We start from the raw sequence: 25,485 nt of genomic DNA on the forward strand, positions 1-25,485 counted from the left end.
GAGGACTGGAAAGCAGCCAGAATGAGTGACCCTCACAGCCTCTTCCTCTCTCTGCCTCAGGTGTCTTCCCAGGAGGAACAACAGGGGCAGAAAAATGGCCAATAGGTTGCTGCCAGCCCAGGATCAGGTGAGTAAAGATCACTTCTTTTTTGAGCTGCCTTCAGGCTGTGGAAGAGGTGCATTTATTTCACTCTTCCTTGAGCTTCTCTGGGCTTTGAAACCCAAGGAGGAACAGAAGCTGTGAAAGGTGAGGCCATAACTCCTGAAGGGAGGCTCCTCCTGTCTCCATGAATCAGTTATATTGTCATTGGCCAAGAGTTAACTGCCTTCCTTCACTCACACTTTTTGAGCAGACTTCAGGCTATCAGGCTGTTATATGGTCCCCTGGTTCTTGTATTTTCTTGGACAAGATTTCAACAAGACACACAGAGCTTGGGCGAGCAAGATTTTCTTAGAGCAGGAACTTAGTTGCACAGGCAGAGTCTGGGAGGTGGAATCAGCCTGTAAGGGTGTCAGCTACAGTTTGTAATGTTTTTTCCCACCTCACACTTTTGACTGGTGGGAAGCTCCCCAGTGTATGTTAACCTGCCTGAGGCTTTGTGGCCCGACCGTAGGTTTAGTCTGGTACTCACTTGTCTCATCAATGGTCATCAGATCCAATACCCTTTTGCCATAAAGCTGAGATTAAACAATAGAGTGTTTGTTCTCACACCAGCCCCTACCTTCATACCCATATTTAACTTCTGCCTATTGACTAGAAGTGATTCTGGGCTGCATCCAAAGGAACAGAAGGGAAAGCTTAAATGCAGAAGCAGCACAGAAACTGATAGGTTCAAGCTTTGTTTAAACTTGTCCACATGCAGAGTTCCTGATGATGCAAACAATGCTCTTTTGGTGCTCGATTGGCTGAGCTTGTTTTATTTTGTAAGGAACCCAGGGAGTTTTTGCCTCCTTAGTCTAAAGGCTATGATATTAGCACCTGCCATGACTCTACTCAAAGAAAGGCCTGGGTACCACTTCCTTGGGGAAGCTTTTTTGGGTTGAGTCTGGCAAGTGACTTAGCCATTAAGAAGATTCACACACTCTCTAGGAAAATGGCTCAATTAGTAATCTACTGGTCACACAAGTCCGATAACCTAAGTTCAATGCAATGCATAGAACTCAAGCAAAAAAGCCAGGAATGATGATATGTTATTTGTCATCCCAGCCCTGGAGAGGCAGGTGGATTCCTAGGGCTCACTGGCCATCTGGTAGTGAGTCAGCAAGGTCTAGGTCAGTGAGAGACCCTGCCTCAAAAACAAGATGGATAGCATACTGAGGAGTTTGACACCCGAGGTTGACTTCTGGTTGACATACTTGGGTGCATATTCAGACAAAACACACACACACACACACACCTGAAAAGGACAGAGATTCTGAAAGTAAAGGAGTGTGGGCAGGGATATTGCTTATAGTTAGAGCACTTGCCTAGCATGCTAAAGGCTCTGGATTTGAATCAGAGTGCTGCAAACAAACAGAAGTCAGGGACTATCTCTTCCTTCATGTCCAGGGAGGAAAGTCAAGCCACTCATATTTATAACTTACTTTTGCCCCTTCAGAGCAGGAAGGATGCTAAGCTTTGTGACCAGCTTGGGGTTGTAGAGATGTGCCTTTGGCTTGCTAAAGAAAAAGTGCGCTCCTAGCATTTCCACTGCAGAAATGCCTCAGATATTGTACAAGGATGCTCAGCCTGTGATTTTTAGAGTATCAGAAAACATGGAAACCACCATACCATCTCCTTTCCCATGATCAATACATTTCTTGCTCTCAAACTCTGTTCTGTCTTCCTGATTCTGTTTTGTGGTGTCAGGTGTTTTCTTGCAGGGTGCTGTGTTTGGATTTCCTTAGGGTACAGTGACTCACTGTAGGAATGTCATAAATACATGCTGGTTAATGAAGCTGTTGTTCAGAAATGCTTGCTTGGCTTGAAACACTCAAAACTCTCACAGAGTTGCTCCTCACTCACACTATGTGTGGGCATGGTCTGGGATGAGCAGGAATGGGTTTGCTGTTCTAGGAGCCTGTGACATTCAGGGATGTGGCTGTGTCCTTCAGCCAGGATGAGTGGTTGCATCTGGACTCTGCACAGAGAAGCCTGTACCGGGAGGTGATGCTGGAGAACTACAGCAACCTGGCCTCACTGGGTAAGGAGTTTATTGGGGTGCATATTCTGCCATGGAAATGCATGATCCCTACCTCTTAACCTGGGAGGACGTGTGAAGGGTTTGTCTAGGTTTGGCCTGTGGATGGGCTCAGTCATGGCTGCTTTCCCCCTTGGCTATTCTGAGAAGTCCAAATATGGCTGAGTTAATAATAAAAAGCACCTTCTCTACTTTCTCTTGTGTTTTTTCTGGCTCTCCAACCCCTGCTCTGTTGCTATGTGTCCCCTAAGCCATCCCGCCAAGAGGAATGCTGAGCCAGAGCCCTGATTCACATACTTTCTGAGGCTGCCTCTGGACAGTTTAGGAGCCCAGTTTTAGTCTGCTTTATAAGCAAGTTTCTCCTCCTGTGCATTGTACCCCAACCTCAGGGTCTACTTGGCCTGGACCTCTATGCCAGTATGGCCACTCATGTTTTCTTGTTCATGAACAGGGATTCTCTTTTCCAAGCCAAAGGTCATCTCTCAGTTAGAGCAAGCAGAAGACTTCCAGATGGTGGAAAGTGGAATGCTTCAAGGTGTATATCTAGGTAAGTGGCAGAGGGATTGGGGCTTGAACTTGGCATTTCTTACCTGTCTGGGCACAACAAGGGGATTATGCTCAGAAGACATTGGCCAGGGACCTCCTCTGATGTCCCAGCACATGGAGATTGCTGGGAAGGACATGTCTCCCCTCTTTATTTCTGGTTACCTCCTCCATCAGGTTCAGAGGGAGAGGTGAATTCTCCAAGCAAAGATTGCACTTTGTCAAATGCCTCTTGTCATTTGAGAGCATGAGCTACAGTGTGATGTTCACTAAATGTCTATCAGTCTTGATTCCTCTACCCTCCCTTCCCTTCACATTTGCTGCACTAATAACCTGTTTTACTTTGGTGGTTTGAACATAACATTCATGGCTGTAGTGCATCCCTTGTTCTACTTTTCACTTAAATGCATCAGTAATAACTTCAGAGTGTCCAAAATGCATTGGTGTCACATGAAGGAAAATAAGCCAGATTACTTCCCCTAGGAATAGTTTTACCTGTGTCTTCCATCTCTCCTGTCTGTAATTTGTCTATTGTATGAGTCTAAATCTGATACCTGAATGCTATCTTATGAATCTGTCCCCAACAAAGGGCTTTTGCTTTGATTTGTCTGTAACTCAATATCCGTGGTTAAGGAAAAACAACAGAAGAATATGTGCAAATACATGAGAGAAATAGGTGTGCCAGTGTGGTGACAGTTGTAGAATTTAAGCAGGGTTGCAGATATTCATCAGGCTGTTTGTCACTGTGACAGTTCATAAGCCATGTACAGCAGATCCTAGTCCCTGGTTTGTTGGCTGAGTTGTTTGACTCTGATTGCTGCATCACAGTGCCTACTTTCTGTTTTTTGAATTTTGTCTTTGTTTCTGGCACCAGAGGATAATTCTCTTGGACCCTGCTATTTATCCAGAATTCATTTCTCTCTGGCATTCTGAGTCAGTTTCATCTTGGGTTGTCATTCATTGAACTCTCTTCAGATTTTCCTTTGTGTTGATGAGGATATTTTCCACAAATAACCTTTTCAGAGTTTATGTGTGGGTCTTAAGTTCTTTCTTCTCTCCTTTGGAAATAGGCTTTGGGGTAGAGTTCTGGCTTTAGATGTCTCATTCCCACTCAGCAGTGTCCACACCTGACTCCACTCTACTGTCTTTGAGCAATGAGTGTTGATAACAAGTCCCAGCCTGATTTCTATTTCTCCTGTTTTCTGTACAGGTGACCTGTTTTATAATCAAGAGCATGAAAGCTCCTTTGTAAAATATATTCATTTCTTTTGAATCTGTAGTTTCATTTATTATAGTGTTTCCTAAATATCCTGTCTTTTTACACTGATTTATTTATATTGTACAGGATGGGGTTGGGGAATAAGCCATTGCTTGAGTGTGGAGCTCAGAGAACGGCTTTCAAGAATCAGTGCTTTCCGTCTTACTGTGCCTGCACGGCCAGAGTACCGAGCTTGGCGGAGGGTGTTGGGATTGAAACACTTTAACAGACCACCACGAGAAATGAAGAGGAAGCTGCAGCCCTTCATTACAGAGAGTAATGGGCTTGTATACCCAAGCCAGGGCTAAGCATAGGAGGAAATCATGCACCACCCACACCTGGAGTCAAGGCACAGGCACTGCACACCGGAAATTTATGAGAACAACCTTGTTTGATCAACCGTGAGAGCACGGGAGTTCTACAGCTGGGTGGGGAGGAAGAGAGCTGTAAGGGACAAGTACTTACATTTCCCAACACTTCTGCCATTTGAGTCCCAGGGACTGAACTCCAGTTGTCAGGCTTGGCAAGCATGCACCTTTACCCATCCTGCCATCTTGGACTCTAGATTTTATCTTCAATTTCATCTTCTTATCACCCAGCTTCAAGTATGGCTGTAGTTACCCCTACTGCACATTGCCTTGGTTTTGTTTGTTCTTACACAGTTTTCATAAAGCCCTAGTTACTTCTTTGGCAATTTGGTTACTTGACTATTGAATGGAAGCCTGTGGGAGTTGGCCTTGCCTTGCTATTGCCTGTAATTCCCAAAACCCGCGGCCTTTGCATTGTCTATTGAGACAATATTACTCATTACAATATTAGCAATGTGACAAGGGCCAGAGTGGCACTGCCGAGACTGAAACTGTTTCCCAGAGCTCCTCCTCCCTTCTTCCTCCCCTTCCTCCTCTTCCTCTCTACAGTTTTCTTTTGGGATTTACCTAGTATACTGACACTGATCTGGGTGATGAAACTGAATGTAACACAAGCTCTGCTCAGAAACACCTGATGACCCAGGCTTTGTTGCTGAATCAAGACTGGCACCCACCCTACTGGGAGAGATGCCGTCTGATGTACTCAGCCCCAACCTCCCCCCACCCCCACACACTTCTTCAGACCCTTCCCTTCAGGCATGTCTACCCTCCTGTTTCTTTTCCTTTGTCCTTGTTCCGAACCTTTCCTAAGATTCTGAGTTTGGATTTTAGCTGTGCTCATGAATTTCGTTATCATTTTCCTTTATTTCTAGTGTAAGAGTCACTTACATTTTGCTTCATTTAGGGTGGAAGAGCTTGTTTGAACCCATAGTTTCCAAAGAAGAAAATAAGGAAGTCTTGAAAAATCACAGAGCTGATGATTTTTTTGACTTCATATTGGGAAAAACATATGCAAACGCGGAACAGTTAGAGGAGCAACAGGGCAAAAAGAACAAACTTTTCAGCAAAATGCTGCTTTCCATTAGAAAAGACTATATGCAAGAGAGGGGCCTTACAGGCATTGAACTCATGAGAAATCCTGCTATAAAGTCTCCATTTGCTAGAAGGCCTGGAGTTGTCTCCAGAGGAAGAAAGCCCTGCTCACAGCAGTGCTCAGTTCTATTTAAGCCACCGGGAGTCAACACAATGCGCAAGTGTTACAGATGTAACATCTGTGGGAAAGTCTTTCTCCACAGTTCTTCTCTGAGCAAACACCAGAGGATCCACACTGGAGAGAAGCTCTACAAATGTAAGGAATGTCGGAAGGCTTTCAGCCAAAGCTCGTCCCTAACACAGCACCTGAGAGTCCATACTGGAGAAAAACCGTACATGTGTGCTGAGTGTGGGAAGGCTTTCAGCTTCACTACCTCTCTCATTGGGCATCAGAGGATGCACACTGGAGAGAGACCCTATAAATGTAAGGAATGTGGCAAAACCTTCAAAGGCAGCTCATCCCTCAATAATCACCAACGGATCCACACTGGAGAAAAGCCTTATAAGTGCAATGAGTGCGGGAGAGCCTTTAGTCAGTGCTCATCTCTTATCCAGCATCATAGAATTCATACCGGGGAGAAACCATATGAGTGTAGCCAGTGTGGGAAAGCCTTTACATCAATATCACGACTAAGCAGACACCACCGTATCCATACGGGAGAGAAGCCCTTCCATTGTAATATGTGTGGCAAAGTGTTCAGTTACCACTCAGCCTTGATTATACACCAGAGAATTCACACTGGAGAGAAACCATATGCGTGCAAGGAATGTGGGAAAGCCTTCAGCCAAAGCTCAGCCCTTATCCAACATCAAAGAATCCACACTGGAGAAAAGCCATACAGGTGTGATGAATGTGGAAAGGCCTTTTCCTGGATCTCACGACTTAATATCCATCACCGAATCCACACGGGTGAGAAACCATATCATTGTAAGGAATGTGGGAAAGCTTTCAGTTCTCACTCAGCAGTCAATACTCACCGAAAAATTCATACTGGTGAGAAACCTTATAAGTGCAGTGACTGTGAAAAGGCCTTCAACCAAAGCTCAGCCCTTATTCAACACCAGAGAATTCATACTGGAGAGAAACCGTTTAACTGTAAAGTATGTGGGAAAGCCTTCAGGCAGAGTTCATCACTTATGACACATATGAGAATTCATACAGGAGAAAAGCCTTATAAATGCAAAGCATGTGGGAAAGCCTTCAGTCAGAGTTCATCTCTTGCCAACCATCAGAAGACTCATGACTGAGAAAAACCATGTAAGCAAAATGCATGTGGTAAACCTGGCAAAAGACATTCATTTCATACCGACTGTAACAGAATTCGTCCTGGAGAGAAAGTGATGAGTGATAGTTGGGGGCGAGCATCAAGTTAGACTTCAGCAAACATCAGGCATTTGTGATGCAGTATAAACTTGCAAGTGTTTGGAAAACATATATAACATGTTTTTCACGTGTTCTTAAGTTTTATTGTCTTATAGAGTTGACTCTAAGATTGAAGGATTAATATTTTCTTTCTAGTGATTCAGACTTAACAGCCACCAGGTTTTGTAACGTCATAGGGGACCTGCTGATTTAGGGAAAAGCTGAGCCATGAATCACCAGACTTCAGATGAGCCTAGGATATATGTTGGACAATGCCTTTCATTATTAATTAATAAATCTTTTCTCATTTCAGAAGAATGAGAAAAGTAATCTGCATAGGTAACTTGTAGCTACCTCATGGTCACTAAAGTTTGTTCTTTGATACTCTGGAAACAAGTTCTTGTTTATTGTTAAAACCTTTGGTTCATTTCTCCTTTCTCTTAAGTCACTGACCAGAGAAGAAAGTCGCTTTGTGAGCTATGCAGGCGTATTGTCCTTTGCACTGTTTCCCCCTCATTTATCACCTCTGGTTCAGACCTAAAGGCACAAGCTGCATGGTGTCCCCCACTTGTTTTTCTCAGAAAGTATTTACCTTGGCTGTGTTAAATTGCGAAGTAAAAGCTCTTCAGACAAATGTTTTTGAAATGTAATTTACGTATACACACAGTTAGTTAGAAAGGAGGAATTATGTCACAATGTAGCCACAGAGAGTACAACTTGCGGTCCCTGGCTGTGCCTGCTTCCCTGTGCTCCCTGTAGCAATTGTGCTCTACTTACCTAAACTCCTGGAGTCAGCTTCTTAAGCCTGTGAGAGGTTTTCAGAGCACCCTGAATCTTGTGAGCCTCCTTTCTCCTGTTTCCACTCAAAGTAAATCCAAAGCATATAACACTCCCCCACCCCCACCCCTGCCCCATTCTGCCTCTTCTGCAAAGTTCCCTGTCTTGGAGTAATATAGATGTCTGGTTATTTTCTTCCATTGATGGCTGAACATCGTGTGTATGCTACAGCAACAGTCCTTATTCTCAGTACCATGACCTTTTGTGACAACACAGCAACTATCCCCTCACTGAGGAGAGGTGTTTCTCAGGTTAGGAGACGTTACAATCCCATGGTTAAGAGACTGTACTACTCTTGCAGAAGACCCAGGTTCTATTCCCAGCACAAATGCTGGGTGATTTATAACTTCTGGTAACTTCAGCTCTGGAGGGGGGGGGGGAATCCAAGGCTTCCAGTTTCCATGGACATCTCTACTCACATGTGCACACACACATACACATACTAAAAAAAAGTGTTCTACTACAACCAGTGTTAACAGCAGTGGTAATCTATGTCCATAATCAAAAATGTTTTGAAGACATGTAATAACTATTAAACAACATAATAGCAGTAGCCTCCCCATTGGGGACCAGGTTTTGTCCTGGAAAATATGAGTTTTCTCCTATGAAGCAGGCTTTACATGAAAATGGCAAATACTGGCTGCACCCATATTAGTTGTACCACTGTTCTACCAATGAGCTTATCTTTCCTGGCACACCATGGCATCAGCACACTATGTCCATAGCTGAACTATTGGTATGAACCCTCCCCCAGCAGCCTTTCATAGTGCTTTCCAGCGCTATGAAAGTGAGCTAGCATGGGGGTGGGATCTTCCAGCCATAACCAAGCCTGATTTCTCCATGTCCTTCAACTCAAGTATGTGACAACTTCAGCAACAGGGACTTCCACTTAGTTCTGGGATGCAAAGAGCCGTAGAGACAATAAAGTTTGTAGGTTATGAGGTCATAAGGGTCTCTACGGCCAATAATACCGAGAGAGGCAATAAATGCCTGGAATTGGGATTTTCACTCAACAGTCTATGGCTTCTTAAGAATATCTCACTTCAGCCATGCATGGGGGAGGTATTTAAACATGTCACTGCTAGTTTTGTTGTTTTTCAAGGTGATTTTCCAAATCAGAAAGATACTTGAGAGAGTTAGCACTATGCGTGTGTTTTTTTAAACCAGAGGATAAGGTGAGCAGGCTCTCTGAAGGTCCATTACCACCTGTTCAACCACAGAATTATACAGTAAGAACACAGCTGACAAATCATGGAGCTAACCCACATGGACCATTTTCCGATGGAGGAGGCCCACATGCAGGACAGTGGGAGTATTTGCTTTATATGAATAGTTACTGTCCTTACTATAAATTCCCTGTGAAGCGATGGCACTCTCTATGGTGGGATTCATACCCCAAACTCCAGCAGTGTATTAATAAATTACTGGGCACATTTTCCCCTATGTATTGGTATATTGGATGACTCCTCCCAGACATTATAAAATTATTTACAATTACATCTACAAGGTATTTAGAATAGTTCTCAATTTGGCATAAATATAGATTACTAATTGATTATTAGTTATAGATACACATTATTGATTATAGCTATTGATTATTATAAATATAGATTGTAGGTATAAATATTGATTAAATCTCAATATCAGAAAAGCATGTTAATTCTTCACTTGCTTGTCCACTGTACCCTTCCCCATGTTTGGTCGTGGTTTTGCTCCTCTGGCTTGGACCCTTATGTTGCCATGGTAAACGGCTCAGCTCCTTATCACTTCCCATAGGAATGTGCTTTTGACCAATGAGAGAAACTTCTTTACCACTTCAAGGCTCCTGAAGAAGAGTTTTTAGAATAGAAGAAGAAAAAGAAGCATAGAGAAGCTAGAAGTAGGACAGGGTTGTTAGAGTAGAAACACAACAATAAAGAGCTCAGAAAATAAAAAAGCATGACCCTTAGACCGTGTGTGAGGTTACTATAGAAATCTTTTGCCCCTCCTTCGCTAGTGAGAAACATTTCAACTTTGGGACCCTGGGTAGGGGCTGGATCATGTCTCTTAGCCTCTACACCAACCAAATGGCAATTGATCTTAGGATTCAGCAGCTAGCTGGATTTAAATAAATAAATAAAAGACTAAGTATGTGTATTCAATCAATTACTTTTATTATTATTATTTTTTAATCCTTTTGCTTCTGAAACCATCCTGGGCTGAATTCCATGGCCATTTGTCACAAAATAAAACAAGCAAAAAACCTAATACCTATGTGCATTGCTTTCTGTTTATCATTTGCGTTAAAAAAAATTTTAAATTATCACGATTAGTGGTGTAGGCTACACAGATTCTCCCAGGGCTTTTTGTCTGTTTTTAGACATAAGTCTTTTTATGCAGCCTGGTTGTCCTGCAACACCATGAGTCAGGCTAGCCTGGTACTTATGGGTGTAGGGGGTAGGTGGCTCCATTCCTAGAAACTAAATTCTGGTTTTGTCTTGTCACATCACTTCGCCCGCCTAGCGAACAAATCTGGGATCTGATTGAGAGAGCCTGGCCGGGTTTGCAGGGTTTCCTGGATTTGTAGTGCATTACCCCAGCCCTAGACTACAATAACCTGAACACCCGGCTGACACCAACACAGCTCCACTGAGTTTTTGGAAATCGCTTGGCCCCGGTGCCTACTGGGAAATGTAGTCAGAGAGGTCCCGAGGCATGCCGGGGATGGTAGTTCTTTGGGGCTTCTCCTGGTGGCGGGGCAGCTCGCGGCTCATCTGCGGGGGCTCCTGGCCAAGGTGATCCTGACTGTTCCAGGAGGGTGCGTGTGGGGAAGACATCCTCGAGAACGTTCGTGTTGAGGACGGCTGGAGCGAGCGCCGGCGTCGGTGAGTGGGATCGACGGTGCAGGCGGGGCGTAGCGGGCGGTGGGCTTCGCTGCGGGCCTGGCGCGGCCTGGCGTCTGCTTTGCGGCCTCTGGATTGGGGACCCACCGTCAGGCTCGGCCCGCAGAGAGCGCGGAGAGCGGCAGGGCCCAGTCTGCGAGCCCGGGGCCTATGCATCTTCTGTTGCATCTTAGTGATGCAGGTCATAAAAGCAACAGCCGATACCTAGCAGTCTAGGCTAACTTGATGAATTAGCGCTTCTGATACTAAGTTACAGGCCCCATTGTGCCCACCGTGGAGATGAATAAACCAACACACAGTGTGGCTCGGGCATTCGCTTAGTCTTGTCTGGAAACTTGGGCTGGAAGCAGAATTCCCATCCCATCTGTGCGCCTTTCAGTGTCTCGACACTTTGAGCAGTCTGAACCCCTTCCCTTGGCTATCCACCTCAGCCACGTCGACAGCACAACCCCACCTCTGCTGCACAGAGGACTGGTTCCAGGAATTCCCAAACAGGCAAAGCTCAAGTCCTTTAGGTAGACTGACATTGCATTTGCAGAGAACTTGGGCACATCATCCATTGTACTTTAAATCAGGCATATCCAACCTTTTGACGTTGCCAGTTTTTGTACTAGGCGCTAACAGGCCTGTAGGTAGGTGTGGAGGGACAAGTTAGAAGTGTGGTGAAAATACAGAAGGGACGGAGTTCTGACAGATTGTTTGGTCAGCAGTCTTATCATTTGGTTTTCGTTGTTTATAGGGGATAGCTTTCTTGGGATCTCATGACCACTATGAGTGGGTTTTAAAAATTAAACTATATTTATATGTATATGTTTGTGTCTGTATATGTGTATGTGTCCATAAGCACAGAACCTGAGGAGGCCAGAAGAGCATGTTGGATCCCCTGGAACTGGGGTTGTGGGTGCTGATAGTCAAACTCGGGTTTTTCTGCAAAGAGCAGGAAGTGCCCTTAACCACCGAGCCTCTTCTCCAGACCTCCCTTGGAACCAGAATTCCTTACTGCACCCTTTTCCCTTTCCAGGCATACTTTGTCAGCACTGGGCTGTCCTTTGGCAGGAAAACTAAGAAAGGAAATGGCTGTGGATTTGCTGGCTCTTCGAGGGACAGTAAGTGAAGCTTGTCTTTGCATAAATTGCTTTCTGGCTCAATGGTGTGGATCTGTTTCCATTCTTAGCGCCTGCTGCTTTTCTTACTTGCAAAATTAGCACTTAACAGAGGTATGCAAAAGCCAGCTTGAAGCTGCTCTTCAAGGAAAAGATGCAGAAGCCTCCCACCCTATGCTTACCAAAGGAGTAGACCTAGGGACAAAGAATTCTTCCAGGTCCAGAGCAGATGCTGTCCTGCAACCACAATCTCACAAAACCTCTCAGATGCCTTTCTTTTTTAATAGAAAAAAGGGGTTAATCCTCCCCGTGAAATGTCTATCCCATTTTGTTAGCCAAAAAAAGGCATGAGGGCCGCTCACTATAATTTAAAATACCTTCTGTTGCCAGGGAATTTGGTCCCCTCTATTGGGTTCTTAATTTCATCAGTAAAAGAATTTATAAATGTACTTGGAAGGAAATGTTATTAGAGTCTGAGAATACAGGGCAGTAAATCTCAGCAGCTGCCAGGAGGAGGGAGATGGAAAAGAGAAAGAAAGCCATGTGTTCGAGTTAGGATCCATGGAAGAGGCAGCTTCAGTAGTGGAGGTCATACTTCATAGTAGGCAAAAACGTGTGGTCGGGGACGCAGCTTCAGAGAATTCATGAGAAACCCCAGAGTGCCAAGGAAAGTATGCTTGGGATTTTGTCCAATATCTGAACAAAAAGAAAAGAATAAAAAGGAAAACTCACAGTTTCCTGGGTACCTGAAAATCGGGCAAGCTCTCCTAAGGCTACATGATGGAAGCCTACAAGGCACTGCCCAAAGGCTTCTAAGAAGGATGAATACATCATTTCTTTAAGAGATAATTAGTCCTCCTTCTCCTTAGCACATCTTCAGATGAATCAGAGTTTTGTGGGGCATAGGGGTGGGGGAGCAGGTAGAAGCAAACCCCTGGGCAGGTAATTGACAGGCCGAGCTTGATTAATTCTTTAAAATTTTTTAAAATTATTTTATTTTTTTTATTTTATGTGTATGGATGTTCTGCCTGCATATGTGTCTGTGCACCATGTGTGCCAGGTGCCCATGGAGGCCAGAAGAGGTTGTCAGATGACCCAGAACTGGAGTTAGAGATGGTTGCAAGACACTGAGTGGGTGCTGGGAATTGAACCTGGATCCTGTGGAAGAGCAGCCAGCACCCTTAGCCACTGAGCCATTGCTGCAGCCCCTGGATTAACTTTTAAAGGAAGGACACAGAATATGTAAAGTTCTGGCTAACTTAGAATGTCAAATCTCCATCCAGGGCTAGAGTTAGAACTTCTGGTCTTTTCATTCAGAGAAAAGAACTGTCTCTTAATGAGTCTTAGTAAAGCCAGAGTACTTCTCCTTTTTCATTGGTTAATTTAATTCCTGAGGAGGGGTAGAGCTGATATTTACCTTTGTCGTGTTTTCAGAGAAGTGGGAGGTGAGATCCAAAGCCAACCGAGCAGGATGGTTCATCCTCAGGGTTCTCTAGAACCATTAATCCCTGTAACTGCCATGGCTCAGTCTGTTTCTGTCCCATAATGTCAGTGCTACAGTTGTGACAAAGCACAATATAGTGCCCAACAGTCTTAGCTCTGGCCTGGACTACCCTCTCTGCAAAGGTGGGGATGCTTCTCTATGTAAGCTTTTTCATCCCATGGTGGATAGACAGTCTTTGTTTTAGGTTAAGGGAAGTTATGGAAGAGTTTGAACTTGCAGTATAACTAGTTCCTTCTGCCACCATCATGAGGCACAGAGTAAAGCTTACTGACCTTCAGAAGACCTTGACCTGTGATCACAGCCCTGAACTAAGGAGAACAGTACAACAGAAAACTTGGTCTGTGCTAATGAAGATGTTGTGTGGGGAGGCAAGAGGGTCACAAGGCCCTAATCTGAGATTCCTAGGTGTATGTGTTTGGGAGTGGGCAGATGGTAGTGTTAAGGGCTTTTAAGGGGTAGAAGATTGTTTGTGGTTGGGGACTTTTCCAGAGTTGCTCATGCTGTGGGGCACAGTACTGTAAGGAACCCCAGTAAATGCACAGGTTTGCCAAGCTGTCTGTTGGTGCCCTCTCTATCTGGGATGAACGGATGTTAGTCTGTGGCCCTCATGCTGAAGAGCATGACTGAGAGCAGCAGGCCGGCATGGCGCTGGAGCGGTAGCTGAGATCTTAATATCTGATTCACAAGATGGAAACAGAGAGAGAGAGTCTAGTTCTGTCTAGTTTGAAACCTTGAAGCCCATTCTCAGTAACACACCTCCTAGCAAGGCCACACCTCCTAATTCTTCTTAAACAGTCTACCAACTGGAAACTTATAGATGAATTTTTATTTGGGCCACCAGCTCACAAAAAAATCACATAGAGACTTACTAATCATGAAAGCTTGGCCTATAGCTTAGGCTTGTCCCACTAGCTCTTATAATTTAACCTAACCCATTTATAGTAATCTTATGTTTTACCTTATGTTTTTTTACCTCTCTTCCACCTTGGACCTCCTGTTTCTGCGTCCTCTGGTGTCTCTTTCACGCCTAGATTTGTCTCCTCTTTTTTCTCTGTCCCAAAGTCCAGCCTAACCTCTTCCTGTCTAGCAATTGATCACTCAGCTCTTTATTAAACTGATCAGAAGGAGCGTTGGCAAAGACACATCTTCACATTGTACAAAAAGATTATTCCACATCAGGAACCAAATATTCAAACATATGAGCCTATGGGGCCATTCTCATTCAGACCACCACAGCTTCCATTAAATTCTACTGGCTCTTGCACTCCTGAGCCTCTTGTGGTGGTTTGAATGAGAATGGCCCCCATAGGCTCATATATCTGGTACTTGTTCCCAGCTGGTAAAACTGTTTGAGAAGGACTGGGAGGCATGGTCTTTGTTGGAGGAAGTGTGTCACTGGAGACAGGCTTTGCAGTTCCAAAAGCCCTCACCATTCCCAGGTAACTTCCCCTCTGCCCCATGCTTGTGGATCAGGATGTAAGATCGCAGCTACTGTTCCAGTGCTATGTGTGCCTGCTGCTGCCATGCTCCTTGCTGTGATGATCATGGACTCACCCTCTGAAGTGTAAGCCACAAATAAGCTCTTCTTCTGTAAGTTGCTTTACTCATGGTGTGTTATCATAGCAATAGAAAAATAACTTAAGACACCATTTCATAGGGTTGAGGGAGGAAGCTCATCATGATGGGTAAGTACACATTATACCAAGAGTATACTTCATGTGAGAGACAACACTGCCATCTTGAAAAAGGACAGCCTGCTGCATGGCAACTTTAACCCAAAAGTTCAGTCTATCTCAGTGGTTCTCAACCTTCCTAATACTATTCTTCATGTTAATGGTGACCTCAACCATAAAATTATTTCATTGCAACTTCATAACTATAATTTTGTGCTGTTATAACTTGTAATGTAAATACTTGATATGTAGGATAGCTGTTATGTGACTCTTAAAAGGGTCATGACCCACAGTTGAGAACCACTGGTTTACCCTGTAACTACAGGTGTGCCCCTACCCAGAGAGATTGCTAGGAGAATGATTATTATGTTCTGTTCGAGACAAGAAAAAATTAACAACTATCTCAATACTCATCTGCAGAGTCTAGGGAGATGGGTAAAGTGTTAGCCACACAGGCATGAGGACCTGAGTTCAGATCCTCAGCACACTGGTAAAAAGCTGGGGGTGCTGAGGAGCTGTGGAGGCAGAGTCAAGAGGACCCTTAGGCTCACTGGCCAAGTGACCTTACTGAGCCAGTGAGCTCTATGTTCAGTGAGAGGTTCTATTTCAAAAAGTAAAGTAGAAAGCAGCAGAACAAGATACCCACCATCTATCTGTCTCTGGCCTCTACATACTGTAGAGAGTTTTTCTCTGTCCCGTTAGCCAGCTCCCAAATCACTACATGGAGACTAATCATTAATTATAAAAGCTTGGCCGATTGCTTAAGCTTGTTTTTAGCTAGCTTTTATAATTTAAGTTAACCCATTTCTATTAATCTATATACTGTTCTGAGGCTTGTTTACCACATCTGTGTACTGTCCACCCTACTTTTCTGCTTCCTCTGTGTCTCTCATCTCTACCTTTCTTCCCAGTGTTTTCTATACCTGGAAAGCTTGCCTAGCTATTGGCCATTTGTTTTTTTATTAAACCAATCAGAGTGAGACTTCTTCACAGTGTATAAAAACATTATTCCATAACATTTTCCCCTTTTGTCGAAATAAAAAGGAGAAGTTTTAACTCTAACATAGTAAAACTATATACAATAAGATCAATGCCCAGTCCATTTGTATTTGGCAAATTTAGAAAAAAATACTCCATTATCTATCCTCTCTTGATGAGTTTTGTACCTAATTTACTTTTTATCATGGTTAAAGGAAATTGTAACTGTAACTATCTAATCTTTAATTTCATCAGAGACCTGAGAAAGATATACTATTACCTGAGCATACAGGAGGTACAGAGCAAGCAACTTCCAAAACTAAGAAACAACAGAGACATCTGGCTGCCTGGGCAGTCACCCAATGTTCCACTGTAACACTGGGACATCGTCTTTGGTCCACAGGCCTAGAATATCTGGCAGACTTTTCTGTGAAGCAGGAGGTTTGAATCACTCTCCTACCTTGTCTTGGCAAAGTTCGGTAGTCTGTATTCCTTCAAGTCCTACTTGTCCAGTTTGTACATCATATTGTCCTCAATTGAGGCAAGGGCAGTTTCTTTCCCAAATGGCTAGCTTTTGTTACAAAGAAAGCAAACTCCATATGGAGGTTCTTCCATGCCCATCATCCTTTTATGAAGTAGATTGATGCTGCCAGGAGCAGATGTGTGTGTCTGTCATGAAAAGCCCTATATTAACAAAACATTTTCAATGCCATATTCTGAAGGTCTTTGAAGTATTTGAAGGCCATCTATCTACTTAAAATATATCTTTGTATGACCATAAAAACATACCTAACATGACAATAAGTTTGATTGTTATAGATGACTAGCTATTAACCTGTATTTCTTTATTATCCTAAATAGCTTTCAAGTACTGTGTAGGTACAACATCTTAAACAAAAGTAGAAACAAATACAGCATAACAAAATAACCGTAAATTTGTATCATTCTGCTTGCCTGCTTCCTCCATGTCTCATCTCATCTTCGCCCTTCTTCCCATTGTTCTCTATGCCTGGAAATCTTGCCTAGCTATTGGCTATTCAGCTTTTTATTAAACCAATCAGAGTGACACTTCTTCATAGTGTACAAACGATTATTCCACAACAACATACATGTGCACACATATGAATACATGTGTATGCATATACACACGAAAAATAAAGACACAAATACCCATCCAAAGGAATGTGGTTACATAACTTACAGAATCTAAGGAATAAAATGTATTTTGTCATTGTGAAGCAGGGTTTTATAAGAAGGTTTTCATGAGAGGCACCCATCATTGGCAGTAGTGTGTGAAAAGAGTAGAGTGTGAAGCATGCACGCAGCTCATGTGTCTAAAAGCCTTCTAGTTACAATATTAAAGAAGTACATAGGAGCAAGTAATCTAATGCTTTATTTAATACAGTTTATGCAAATATTTTGCATGTAAACAATATACAATTATCAAGATGCTGGGTGTTTTATGCACATGCATGTATTTATGTTTACATTTGTGTAATATGTACACATATTTAGTAAACCAATCTGTTAAACATTTAGATACACAGCACATATCACTTAGAGAAGCCACAATTTGTGGTAATAACCACTCATGACTGCTGTCCATCATATTGAACTGAACAGCCATAGACAAATTACAAAAAAAAAAAAAAAAAAAAAAAAAAACCGATTTGAAAGCAGACCAAAAAATATTACACAGAGAGAAATGATGACTATTGGCTTTTCAACAGAAACAACATAGTCCAGAAAAACTCAAATGGCATTTCAAACGTAGAAAGAAACTGTCATTCAGTCTGTATCTAGTGAAAATTGTCTTCAAGAATGAAGGCAAATCCCAGGTGCATAAACTGGCTTTTTGGAGTCCGTTTTCTGGTGAGATAACTTGCTCAGCTTTGGTACAGGGAGGAGGGGCTTGGTATACCAGATTGTTGACTTTCCAAGGAAAGTCTTACTCCCTGTGAGGTATAGCTAGGGGTGGGAAGGGGGAGGGAGAAGGGTGGGAGAAGGATGGGAGAGGTAACTGGGGTTAGTATGTAAAATAAAAAATAAATTAAAAAAAAAAAGGAATAAGGAATGAAGACATTCCCTGGCAGAAGGAAATTAAGCTTGTTTGTTGCTAGCAGAACAAGAAAAACTGTAGGAAGTTCTGGTAGCTAAAAGGAAGTGGTGCTGGCTGAGAATTCAGGTTAGAGCATTAGAAAGGAAACTGAGTAAGGGTCCCTCCTTTGAGGGCTCCCCAAACAAAGTCACTCACACAGATCCAGGGATGCTAGAGTAAGAACTGTGTATACTATTAAGGAGGATTGCAATGGAATCTTGGTCTCCTCACTCAGTCTTGCTATGTTGTCTCCTTTGCCTCTAAATTAAAGCTGTACAGGAATATGATTGGTGTAGTCCTGTAAACTGGAAAAACCCTGCAGCCATAAAAAGAGAAGGTGATATTCTCCATACTTGATGTTTCTGGCAATCTTTGAAAGAATATGTTAGCTATAGAGAAGAAATTAGAATATATGCTGTAATTCTCAGAGAAAACACTGATAATGCAAAGAAGTATATGTTAGCTATTTGTTGGTAGGACAAGCTATCTGACAGGAGCAACTTAAAGAAGGAAGAATTTATTGTCTCACAGTTTTAAGAACTATAGTCCATTGTGGCAGGAAAAGGAATGGCACAATAGCTTAATCTAGGACAGTGGTAATGCTCATTACAGCTTGTTCACATCTGGATAGATCTGGAAGCAGAAAGTTCTAACTGGAATGAGATTGTGACCCGCTTCTGCTGGCTAGGCCATAGCGCCAAAATTCTACAGTCTCTCAAAGCAGTGCCTTAGGCTGGGAACAAAGTGAGTGTACAGACACGTGAGTGTGTAAAGGATATCTCACATCCAGACCATAGCAAGACATAATGGAAAAGTCAATTTAGAAATGTAGTCTGATTCTGACTGTTTTTGTGGTTACTGGAGACTGAACCTAGGGCTGCATGTATGCTAGGCAAATGCTCTGACACTGAGCTATCTTTCTAGCCCTGAATTTATGTAGTTCAGTGTTTGTGTTAATCCCAAAGATGTGAGGAGAAAGACTACTGACCCAAATAACATCATTACCAAATTAATTAAAACAAGCAGTTAATTAAAGCAAGGGGTTTTGTTCATGTACAAGGGCTGACTCTCCCTAAGGCAGTGTGTGAGAGGTCAGCATTGGATGTGAAGAAGACAGGGCTTTTATAGCTCAGGGGTAGGAGGTTTCCAAATAGATGATTTGGTGGACAAAATAGGTGGGGTTAAAGGAGCAGAACATAAGTAAAACAAGTTAGTCTCTCTTGAAACAAAGACTTGGTTGCAAAGTAGGCACAACAAAGTAGTCATAACAACAGGTAGTCATAGCAAGGTAGTCAGTCATAGGTACTCATGTAACCCTTTGGAACAAAGACATGATTGCCATTCCTAGAACAGGCAGTACAGAACCATTTGTAGTTAAGGTTACAGGTGGGGCATAGCCCAGTCCTTGAGAAACAGAAATGAACCTAGTTTGTCTTTATTATAAGATAGCTTTTAAACCTAAAATAGAGACAGGTTGGTTCTTCAGTAGAGTGCGTGTTTAAAATGAGTGAAGCCCTGGGTTTCATCTCTAGCACTGAAAACAAAAAGAACAAACAAACACATAGAAAAAATTGTGAGAATGTTAAGAAATTAGTGAAAGATTTCTTTTCTGCCTCTCTTCACAAACTCCAAAGAATAATTAGGGAAGTGTCCTGGGTGTTGTGTGTGTATCCTGCATAGGTGTATATGTGTATAAGACTTTTCAAAAGATTGTTTTGTAGCTTACCTTTTTGTATGAATAGTATATTGAGATGAAAGCTGGTGTTGGGCTACAAGTTTACCTCATTCTGTTTAATAGCTCTATGTATTTCATGTAACATTATCATTTGCATATCCATTGCCTTATTAATAAATATGTGGGTTACCCTTAAAATGTAACCCCTGTGTTATTATTATTACTATTATTATTATTATTGCTGTGTAACAGTTCCACAGATTCAGTGTTTAGAACAGCACAAATTGTCTCACAGTTCTGAAAGCCTTGCACTGATTTACTGTCAAGCTGTCTACTGGACTGGTTTTGGATGGATGCTAGGAGGGAACATCTGTTTCCTTGTCCTTTTCACTGCCTAGAGTTAATTTATCACCTCAATCTCAGATTCTGTTGTCACATGGACTTCTCTTACATCTGAGTCCTTCTTATAAGGACCATTGTCATTACAGCCCTACCTGCATAATAATCTAGGTAGTCTGCCTGTCTCACAACCCTGAAGGTAAACAATTCTAGAGTCTATTTGTCATGCATGTCACATTCACAGGTCCTGTAACCAGCCTGCCAGGGACCCTTCTGGGGAATGCCCCTACATAGTGTTGAGTGTTTCTTGTGGTGGAGTCAGTCCCAGTAGTAAAAATGCAAGGTTAAAATGATAACCCTTTCCCATTTTGATGGATTGTCAGTAACATGCTCACCCATAGCATTGTTCCAAAGCTGTAATACCTTTATCTGTATTATACAAGAATCTCTTTCCATTGCTTGTGCTGCCTCTTATTTTTGGATTACGCTTCTTTTGGAAGAAATTGCTTTTTTTCCCCTATGTGTATGTTTGTTTGTTTGTTTGAGACAGGATTTCTCTGTGTACAGTCCTGGCTGTTCTGAAATTTGCTCTGTAGACCATGCTGGCCTCAAACTCATAGAGATCCACCTGCCTCTGTCTCCTGAGTGTTGGGATTAAAGTTGTACACCACCACCGCCAGGCTGAAATTACTTTCCTAATGACTGTCTGGTACCTGTAGAGTTTTGCAAATTGTATGGTTCTTTTGATTTTCATATTGAATAGAAACCTATCTGGTAGTAGCTTAGAGGTCTGTTTACCTGAACTCAAACCCTCGTTCTGCCATCTTTCCCCCCCAGTATTCTCTTGGGAAGGTTACTTAACTTATTTACATATTCATTGTGTGTGTGTGTGTGTGTGTGTGTGTGTGTGTGTGTACCACAGCATAAGTGTGGGGGTTAGAGGACCACTTGTAGGAGTTGGTTCTCTTCTACCATGTGGGTGCGCAGTATCAAACTCAAGTTGTCAAAGCTTGGCAGCAAGTGTCTTTACCTACTGAGTCAACTTCCTGACCTAGCTTATAGCTTACTTAACCTTCCTAGGCCTGTTTTTCCATTTGCAAAGTGCTTTAACTATAGCCTCTGCCATAGAGGGTTTTCATAAGATTTAAAGGCAATAGTACACGCAGAGTTCCTACCACAATCCCTAACATATTCATTGAACTGTTTTCATTTTATTTTTTTTTTTGTGTGTGTGTGTCCGTGGGTTTCTGTGTTTGGTTGGTATTTTCCTCACTGCTCTACATGTATTCTGACTTATGTTGTTGTTCTTTCTTTTACTTAGATTTTGAGCGAGAGAAGGCTATACTTGCTTAGAAACACTATAAAATTCTAAGTTGGGACTTTAATTCCCTATGTCAGGACTCTGCCCCTTGCAATCCCTAATCTCCATAGCTGGTGTCATATGTCTTTGATTCTAGTGGATTCTTAATACATACTTGCTTAGTGAAATATTTAATAAGTATTGCCCAGAAATGACATAACTAGATGATTCAGAATACTTAGTGTCCTGAGATAGTTTCAGAATTTCTTGGTATGCATCAAGTGTCATCTTCATCCCAGATGATGAAGGCGATGGTCTATGGCAGTGGCTCTTAGCCTTCCTAATACTGTGACCCTTCAATACAGTACTACATGTTGTGACCTCCAACCATAAAATTATTTTTGTTGCTACTTCATAACTATAATTTTGCTACTTTTACGAAGTGTATTATAAATATCTGATATGTAGGATATCTGATATTTGACCCCTGTGAAAGAGCCATTCACCCCCCCCCCCCAAAGGGGGTTGTGACCCACAGGTTGAGAACTGTTGTTCTAGGGTAATCAGGAATGGGTTTGCTGTTTCAGGAACCTGTGACATTCAGGGATGTGGCCGTGTTCTTTGGCCAGGATGAGTGGTTGCATCTGGACTCTGCACAGAGAAGCCTGTACCGGGAGGTGATGCTGGAGAACTACAGCAACCTGGCCTCACTGGGTAAGGATCTTTGCCTCTAGACAATATGTTAGAAGGACATACTGAAGCTGTGTCTTTGGGTTCAGAGTCCACTGTTTTCTACTCCATTGTGCTGCAGGGGAAAGTCAAATCTCTGAGGAGTTGAAAGTATGTTATTTCCTGATGCCTTTTATACTCCCTTCTCTTTTCTATGCCCTTCCTTGCACCCTGCTCCCAGGCAGTTTTCTGACACAGGACAGTTTAGAGTCTGAAATTCATATAAGACATTTAGATGTTATTGGAAACTGTACAGGAATACCCTGTCTTAGAGAAGTTCATTTCCAGACTATGTATTAATTTTGAACTGGACTTTGCTTCTTGCTCCATGTCCCAACTTCACTCCCCCTGAAAGTGATTACCTTGTATGTCCCATCTTCTAAGACTGACTTTCTCTGCTTTTGAGTCAGGCGAATGGCATATGAAGTGGCTCTGAGATTGCTCGTCAGGCCATTTATCCCAACTCTATTCCCTTTCTCATGAGCAGGGATCCAGGCTTCATTGCCTCGGGTGATTGGCAAACTGCAGAAAGGACAAGATCCCTGCATGGAAAGAGATCTTGAAGACACCTGCCTAGGTGAGTCAGCCATTGGGAAATGGAGACACAGGAGTTTGCTTAAATATGTCATGAAAAGGCAGTTGCAACAGAGACATTCTTGTAAGTAATGAGCCCTAGTGTGATGTTTAGAGCCCATTGTTTTTAAACAATGTTGATTTGCAACTATCTAAATGTGATGATGTAGCATTAATCCATTTTCAGTATGGATTGAGTAAAGAAAACTGAATTTTAGTTCAGAGTTCTTAACATGAAGTTAAACTAAATCTTTTGCCTAGAGTCAGAGCTGAACTTGGGGTTGGGCATACTTAGATCTTCAGGACAAACTGACTTCACAAAACTTACAGAATTTTATTATATTCATAAGATTCCTACAAACAGATTAGTCTTTTGGTTGCAGATTATAGAAGAAATGAATATAGTATTTTTCCTTTGGCCCAGCAGAAAGGTAGACAGTGATGAGAGACAGCAAGAAAAACATGTTATTCTTTCAGTCTGAAGTGTACACATGGCTGACTTGATCTGTAGTTTTTCCTTTTTTGAACAGTGTCTTGAACTTGGGTCAAACACAGCCAAAGCTGTGTTTGGGGTTGTTGTAATTTTTAAGATCCAAATCTCATTTTTTTTTTTTTTTTTTTAAACAGACTGTTTTCCCCTTCTCAGGCTGTGATGAAATTACAGTTGAATGCGAAGTCACAATTTTAAGAAAAACAGCTCAAATATTTTGAAATTATTTACTGTGGGTTTCAGAGGAAGCATGGGGAAAAAATACAATGAAAGTGACTTGTGTGTAGGAGAAAGTAAAGGGAGCTACCTGCCCACATCCTCTGTATACAGAGCAGGAAGTGAGGAAAACCTGAGGGATTCCATGGTGCTTAGCTTCAGCTTGTCAAGTCACATTGCTCCATATCCTTAAGTCTTCTGCTCTGTCCTTTGGTCTGTCCTTCTCTGCCTTTAGTTCTTTTTCGCTAGAACTGCAGTCTCTTCATCTGTAGCATTGATTTGTCTAGCTTATTCTCCTGCCCTACTCCTTAGCCCATTTACTTCCTAGCTTCCTGCTTCCCCTCCAGGGTTAGGTCCATGTTTGGTATCGGGCGGCACCAATCTCATTCGGATGTGTCCATGTCTCTTTCAGCAAAGGAAGAATTGATTCTTCATTTCTTTTCAGATTTCCAGATTTGGCCAGGGGTAGAAGCATTGACTCCCAAACAAGACGTTTTTATTGAAGAAACATCTCATGGGCTAGTAAAGCATGAATCCACTAAGGGTACTCACTGGGAAACCAACTTTGGAGAAGTTGTGAAATCTGAGAGCCTAACAGCACAGGAACAAGAAAAGAAAGTTTATGAGCAGAGGGTAGCTTTACCCAAGGAAACTCTCGGTGAAGACGGAAACTCCACTGACCCTGAGCTGGGGAAACCATTGTTTAGAAATAAAGCGCTTGTCTCACAAGAGAGTGATCCTCGAGAAAGGGTACCTAGTATGTTTGACACTGTGGAGAAAGATTTACCACAGGATTTTGATTTAATGAGGAGCTTCCAGATTTACGCAGGGAAAAAACCTTATGTCTGCAGTGAATGTGGAAAGGGTTTTAGCCAAAGTCTTCATCTTCTTGAGCACCAGAGAATTCACACTGGCGAGAAACCTTACAAGTGTAATGAGTGTGGGAAATGTTTCAGCCATCGATCTTCCCTCCTGGCTCACCAGAGAACGCACACTGGAGAGAAGCCATACAAATGTAGTGAGTGTGAGAAAGCCTTCGGCAGCAGCTCCACACTTATCAAACATCTGCGGGTGCACACTGGAGAGAAGCCATACCGTTGCCGGGAGTGTGGCAAGGCCTTCAGCCAGTGTTCAACCCTCACAGTGCACCAGAGGATTCACACTGGGGAAAAGCTCTATAAATGTGCTGAGTGTGACAAGGCCTTTAATTGCAGAGCAAAGCTTCACAGACATCAGAGAATCCACACAGGTGAGAAACCCTATAAATGTGCTGAGTGTGGGAAGGGCTACAGTCAGTTTCCATCCCTAGCTGAACATCAGAGACTTCATACTGGAGAACAGCTTTGCCAATGCTTACAGTGTGGGAGAACCTTTACACGTGTCTCTACCCTTATTGAACATCAGAGAATTCATACTGGACAGAAACCATATCAATGCAACGAATGTGGGAAGACCTTCAACCAGTATTCATCCTTCAATGAACATCGGAAGATTCACACTGGGGAGAAACTTTACACGTGTGAAGAATGTGGGAAAGCCTTTGGCTGTAAATCAAACCTTTATCGACATCAGAGGATCCATACCGGAGAGAAACCCTATCAGTGTAACCAGTGTGGAAAGGCGTTCAGCCAGTATTCATTCCTAACTGAACATGAGCGGATCCATACTGGAGAGAAACTCTACAAGTGTATGGAGTGTGGGAAAGCCTATAGTTACAGGTCAAACCTTTGCAGACACAAAAAAGTTCACCTTAAAGAAAGGCTCTATAAATGGAAAGAATACGGTACACCTTTTATCTATGGACCATCCCTTACTCCATATCAGAAATTTCTGAGGGCAGACAAGCCTGAGAATTTTAATTCATCTCTCTAATCGAAGACAGCAACCAGAAGAATAATAACTAGAGTAAAAGTCAAAATAGGTTTCATCTTTTTTTACTGATACAACAAATAGTTACTAAGTCGTGGACAGTTGAACAATGAAAATACAAAAGATGCTGACGTCAACCATTTAAGAACTATTACAAAAATTTTTTAAATATTTTTTTTTAATTCATAGGAAAAGTATGAAGGCCTCATTTAAAAAACAAAACACATGAGTAACTGTTGCGTGTAAGCATTGTTTCGTGAGGTAGTCATCTCCTAAGAGCTTCTGTGTATGAATTTTCTTTACAAGATGGTCTCTGAAATAGTTGGTAATGTGAAGAATTGTGGGGTTTCAGTCCCTAAAGTGGTGAGCTGGTCTAGGGAGAGCTCTTTTTCATGAAGAGCCACTACAGAGGAAG

The 25,485-nt window shown here is 42.4% G+C and overlaps 3 protein-coding genes across 3 annotated transcripts in view; all 3 read left to right on the forward strand.

The window, feature by feature from the left end:
* Positions 1-25,485, forward strand: part of Canx (calnexin) — a 1,018,992-nt gene that overhangs the window by 508,755 nt on the left and 484,752 nt on the right. The gene's annotated exons all lie outside the window — the stretch shown is intronic.
* Znf879 (zinc finger protein 879) lies at positions 91-6,874 on the forward strand. The gene is made up of 4 exons (XM_051180781.1): positions 91-127; positions 2,057-2,183; positions 2,632-2,727; positions 5,254-6,874. The coding sequence occupies exons 1-4, from the start codon at positions 95-97 to the stop codon at positions 6,687-6,689; spliced, it is 1,692 nt and encodes a 563-aa protein (XP_051036738.1). The 5' UTR covers positions 91-94; the 3' UTR covers positions 6,690-6,874.
* On the forward strand, positions 10,405-25,125 carry Znf354c (zinc finger protein 354C). The gene is made up of 5 exons (XM_051180814.1): positions 10,405-10,505; positions 11,545-11,629; positions 21,781-21,907; positions 22,410-22,499; positions 23,647-25,125. Exons 2-5 carry the CDS (start codon positions 11,597-11,599, stop codon positions 25,071-25,073), a joined length of 1,677 nt encoding a protein of 558 aa, XP_051036771.1. The 5' UTR covers positions 10,405-10,505; positions 11,545-11,596; the 3' UTR covers positions 25,074-25,125.

This window comes from Phodopus roborovskii, unplaced genomic scaffold (genome assembly GCF_943737965.1).
Source record: "Phodopus roborovskii unplaced genomic scaffold, PHOROB, whole genome shotgun sequence".
In the NCBI taxonomy this organism is placed as follows: domain Eukaryota; kingdom Metazoa; phylum Chordata; class Mammalia; order Rodentia; family Cricetidae; genus Phodopus; species Phodopus roborovskii.